The sequence below is a fragment of the Trypanosoma cruzi genome (assembly GCF_000209065.1).
Source record: "Trypanosoma cruzi strain CL Brener chromosome Unknown tcruzi_1047053507563, whole genome shotgun sequence".
NCBI classification, from domain to species: Eukaryota; Euglenozoa; class Kinetoplastea; order Trypanosomatida; family Trypanosomatidae; genus Trypanosoma; species Trypanosoma cruzi.
Window position 1 is genome coordinate 1 of NW_918730.1, and position 5,485 is coordinate 5,485.

A 5,485-nucleotide genomic window follows, 5' to 3' on the forward strand; every position below is an offset into this window, starting at 1 on the left:
GAACGGCGTGGCGTTCCGCGATCGGAGTGTGTGGTCGATACTACACAACAACTTCACGTACGGCCCGTACTCGTCGACCATTGCACACATGACAAGCAACTGGTTACCACCATCCGACTCTCGCCCGATCATCTACGGCATGTGCAACGAGATAAGGGGCTCTCCTGTGACGGATTACCGAGAAGGGCTCAACATTGGAGCACCCGTGACGGTGTTGGACTGTGGTGCGTGCACTGTGGACGCCGTGTGCTTTGCAGCGAGGACGAGCAGCATCAGCGGCTGTGAGTGTGTGTGTGCTGCTGGCGGCTACGGTGACACGTGTCTGCCAGCTGCGGTTCCGGACGGCCTTGGGCCGCTCCCGCTCCCCGATGGGAAGGACACGGAGGTCCGCTGCGTGCACGGTGGCAGCATCAGCTCTTTGGACGTTCCTGATCCCGGTGTGCGTGGTCTGTGCTTTGTCAACGTGACCTTCACTGCCGCGATCGTGCTGGAACTGTCACATTTTGAGGTACCGCAGCAGACACTCAACATCACACTGCTGCAGTGCGTCCTTATGGACCTGTCGATCAAGGGGAGTGGTGTGCGAGCGCACGTGAACGTGACTTCTTCGATGCTGGATTCTGGTGATTTGGAGTTTAGGGGTGATTTTGGCACTGGATCCCAGATACTGGTGGCGGGCTGTAAGCTTGTGACGACGTCGAACCATGCCATTGCCTTTCCGGAATTTTTCCTTGGTGCGAACTCAACGCTGTGGCTACTCGACAACCGCATCGCGGGGAATATGTACGCACTCTATTTTCCCAATGCTGCTGTTGTTGATGGTGGCGGGATCATTGTGAAGGGAAACACGCTGAGTACGATGGAGGTTAAAGGTATGGAATCATCTGTTTATTTTTACGCTGTTGATGTGAAGAACGACGGCTATTTTGGCGTGGATAACAATACGATGAGAGCCATTAGTGGAGTTTATCTTTTGGGGGTTACCACCGTGAGCTCCGCGGGGCTGCTGCGAGTGGCGGACTGCACCTTTGCTGGCAGCGTGGGGGGTTTTGTTTCCGCGCTGGTGTATCTTGACGGCTCTGTGACTCTTCAGGGTGGAGCGCAGTGGCGTGTGGAGGACAACAGCGTGGGTGCAGCCTCAGTATTAACTATTCCATATTCCAAGCACAAAATTCAGCTGTCAGGCAACGGCACCACCGTGGTGCTTGCACACAACCGTCAGGTGGACTCGAGGGTTTCCTTTGCCAATATTTTCCCATCGAACATTGTCGTGACGTCGTCCGCGCGGTTTGTGGTTGGGTGCAACCTTCAGGGTGATGAGGAGGTGTCGTACAACCATTATTTTCCGGAGGCAGTGGTGCTTTTCAGGTGCGGCACATGCAACGACGACGCGGCTTGCTACATGCCTGGGACAGAGTTGGTGGACCGCGGCTCGTGCTCGTGCAGCTGCAAGGACGGATGGCATGGCGCGTCGTGTCTTCCCTTCGAGGTGCCCGACGCGGTTTTGCTTCCCTTGCCGGAGAGAGCCGTCGACGGCGACACGAGTTGCGTGGTGAACCAGACGCTGACGAGCCTCACGCTGAACATGTGGAAGACACACCACTGCTACGTGGGTGTGACATTCAGCGGCGTGGATGCAGTGCTGACGTTTTTCCTCGACAGTATGCCGCTGCATCTCCCCATCAACATCACGTTCACTGGGTGCACGTTCCGTGGCGGTGCCGTGCTGCAGTTTGTTGGGGGTGCTGGTGCGGCCGAGTCATCCGGCGTCCTGATCCGCGTGAGCCAGACGGTGATGCGGTCCTCCGTCGTTATTTTTGCACTCACCCTCCCGCTGCGCTGCGACATCGCCGTCACGGAGGTTGACGCGGTGCAGTCCTCCGCGGTCCATTTGCCGGACACGGTGAGCAAGACGCTGAGCGTATTGCTGCTGGACGACGTCGTGTTGACTGCATCCTCGCTGTTGGTCAGCAACGTCAAGACGCATGCAACGAAGCGTGATGCGTTTGGTTTGTACTCGACCGGGACGCTGACGCTGGTGGGTGGCAGCTCGCTGTACGTGCGGTACTGCAGCCTTGATGGATACACACATCTGTTCCACGTAAATATCCTTAGTGTCCGCGATCACTCTGTTTTTGCGCTGCTCAACAATACAATGGCCTCCGGGAAAAGCCTTCTGTTTCAGTACCTTGGCTTTAGCGTGTCGGAACACAGCGTGTTGCGCGTGGTGAGGAACAGCGGTTCCGTCTCATACGCCATCTTTGCAGACGACTCGTGGACCGTTCAGCAGTCAAGCTGGCTGGATTGGCGTGACAACGACGTGGGATTGGGTGCGATGTTTCACGAGTCCGAATCCACTTCTTTTACCATTGACAGCAGCAGTGTGGTGACGCTGACAGGCTGCAGGATGGGCTCGACGGGGCTGTCGGGACCCCTGCTATCGCAGGCTGACGCCGGCTACAGGTTCGTTGCTGGGTGCCTGACGGTTGCGGGACGTGTGGTGACGACGGCGGAAGAACTGGAGCTGAACGGTATTATCAACGTGACGACGGTTGCCGCTTGCGGGGAGTGCACGAAGGACGGCGACTGCTTTGCTCCGCTGACGACGGCGGTCATTGACTGCAAGTGCCAGTGCGCTGCTGGAGGGCACGGCGATGTGTGTGTCCCGGCGCCTGTGCCTGCTGGCCCGCCGCCACCGCCACCGCCGCCAGTGCCGTCCACACCGCTGCCACCGCCGGTTGGTGAGTGCATCAGCGACATGGTGCACCCCGAGGTTGCGCAGGCTGTGGGCGGCGGGCTGTCGTGGCTGTGCTACCGCAACGTGACGTTCAGCGGGGGCGGCATGAGCCTGACGGTGCTGATTGGGGCGATGACGGGCGACGTGGCGAACGTTATATTCGATGGATGCACGTGGAGGGACGGTGCCGTGCTCTTGCTGTTGGGCAACGCGTACGCCGCTGTGGGGGCGCTGAACATCGTCGTCACCGGTAGCACGTTCTATGACGCGCTGCTTAGCCCGGAGGGTGTGTTTCCGCCGCACACGAACATCACGATCAGCGGTAACCGCTTCACGGTCACGAGGCTGATCCCTCGGACGGGTTTGGACCTTGACAGCCCTTCGTGTGTTGCGATGAATGGACTGGCGATCAGCAACGACTCCGCGGCGGTGCTCAGTGGCAATGTGTTTCAGAGCGTGGTGGCATCGTCAAGTGCCATTCGCGTTGTTGGATCTGCGCTGAGCGTGTCGTGGCACTCCGTGTTTGCGGTGATGGGCAACGCGTTTCATATGGATGGCGGTGACGGTACTTTGATACATCTTGAGGGGTCTAGACAGTCCTTGTCGCTGAGTGTACTGAACAACTCTGCCGTGGTGATCCGAGGCAACTTTGTGTCGAGGCCGGTGCGCCATTTCATTTTTTTTTTCTGGGCCTTAGGTGTGGAGTCCCAATCATCGGTCGTATTTCAGGGCAACGAGATGCGGGGAAGCTTGACTGTGTTTTGTTCAGATTTTGCCGCCAACATCTACTACCACTCCTGGCTGCAGTTGAGCGGCAACCTCTGCCGTGAATCCCCATTGCATGCGTTTGCACTCCTGAACCCCACGGTGAATCTCCGCGACTCCACGGTGTCTGTGTCCGGCAACCAATTCATGTCCAGCACGGGAATGTTCAAAGCATTGAGAATATTTTTAGGGACAAGCTATCTCACAAACGGAGCGATTGTGGCCGCGTGCAACACTGTGAACGGCGAGGAGGAAGCGAACTACGTTATTCCGTCCGTGTACAACGCCACCATCCTGACCTGCAGCGACCCATGCACCCTCGCGGCGTCGTGCTTCCCCGCGTACACGACGACGACCTCGAGTGATGGCTGCGCCTGCACGTGCGCTGAGGGCGGCTATGGCGATGCGTGCCTGCCCGTTGCTGTCCCCGAGCCACCGAGCACCGACGGCGCCGACTTGTGCGTGCGGGACGTGCGTGTGGAGGTGGAGGTGAACGCCGGTTTCGGGACGTCGGTGACGTGCTACGTTGGTGTGACCTTTGCGGCGGATGTCGTGGTGGACGTGGAGTCGATGTCAGGGAGCGTGCGCAACGTGACGCTGTCGAACTGCACGTTTTTGGGCAGAGCGAGCCTGTACGTTGTTGGGTGGCGTTCCGACCCGTCTGCTGGCCAGCGCGCCGATGTGTTGATCAGTGGGCTTGAGTCGCGCTCTGGCGGCGGCGTGGTGGTGGCGAACCGATTTCCGCCTGGCTCGCGCGTCACCGTGGTGGACTCGGTGCTGATTGCGGAGAGGCGTGTTGCGTACCGCGGCGCCTACGGCCTTGGCGACGCCTCCGCGTGCCTCGTGGTGCACAGCGTGAATCTGACTGGGAGTGTGCTGACCATCGCGCGCACGCAGGTGGCGGCGGTGTTTCGCGACGCTGTTGGCGTGTTGTTGGTTGGCGGCGTGGCGCTGTCGTCGCGCGGTGCGCTGTACGTGGACGGGCTGTCGGTGCAGACGGCGCTGGGGCTGTGCGTGTCGGTGGAGGGCGGTGTTTCGGCCAGTGGCGGCTCCGTGGTGGCGTTTGTTGACAACGGCTTCCTGCTGTGCAAGCACGCGGTGTCTGTGCGTGGAGCTGTGAGCGTGTCGGGCTCTGCTGTGGCGCTTGTGCGGAGCGAATTTGTGTCGACGGAGGACTACGCGGTGGCGTTTTATTCGACGGTGAGCCTGGATGACGGGTCGATGCTGCTGGCGAAGGGCAACGTGCACGACGGTGTCTCGAGGGAGATGCTCCACGCCGCTGGTGCTGTGACTGCTGCTGGGAGCACGCTGAGCTTCGTGCGCAACGGAGCGCTGCTGCCACGGATGCTGTCGCTGAGCCTGTCGCTTGCGGCTGGGGCGCATTTGAGGGTGGCGTGCAACGACGCTGGTGGCCGTGTTCTGTCGACGGCGGAGGAGTACGCAGCCGCTGGTTTTGGCGACGCTGGGAGCATCGACGTTGCTGGGTGCGACGCCTGCGACAGGGACACGCACTGCTACGCGCCCCGGACTGCGTCTGCGAGCATGAATAACGGTGTGTGCGTGTGCGCGTGCGACAGCGGCGGGTACGGCGAGGCGTGCATGCCTGTGGGAGCTCCCGCACTGCCGCCTGCCGTGGGCACTGCGTCGAGTGTGTTCGTCCGCGAGGGCGTGACGGTGCGGTCGGTGTTCGTTGTGCCCGCCGGTGCGAGCGAGGTGACGCTGCGCCACGTTGTGCTGGACGGCGTGAGTCCTGTGCTCTACGTGCCGTGGATGGCGCGGGACGGCGTGCGGATCGTTGTGCAGAACGTGTCGCTGCTGAACGGTGCCGTGCTGTACGTGATGGGCGGTGGAGGGTTGCGCGGTGCGGGGGCGGCGGGGAGCGACGAGAGCGGGCCGGTGGAGCTGTCGGTGTGCGATGTGGAGGCGCTGAACGGTGTGCTTGTGCTGACCGGCACGTTCCCCGCGGGGTCTGTGCTGACGGTG

General features: G+C 60.9%; 1 protein-coding gene across 1 annotated transcript, besides 2 other annotated features; it reads left to right on the forward strand.

Moving 5' to 3' along the window:
• On the forward strand, positions 1–5,485 carry Tc00.1047053507563.9 (dispersed gene family protein 1 (DGF-1), putative; the record flags this gene model as incomplete). Its single annotated transcript, XM_799161.1, has 1 exon — positions 1–5,485. A coding segment is annotated over one exon (5,485 nt), but the record flags the coding sequence as incomplete, so codon positions are not given.
• Positions 1–5,485: a sequence feature (areas not merged during assembly with more than two copies in the genome that could not be assigned to a particular haplotype).
• Positions 2,687–2,737: a microsatellite.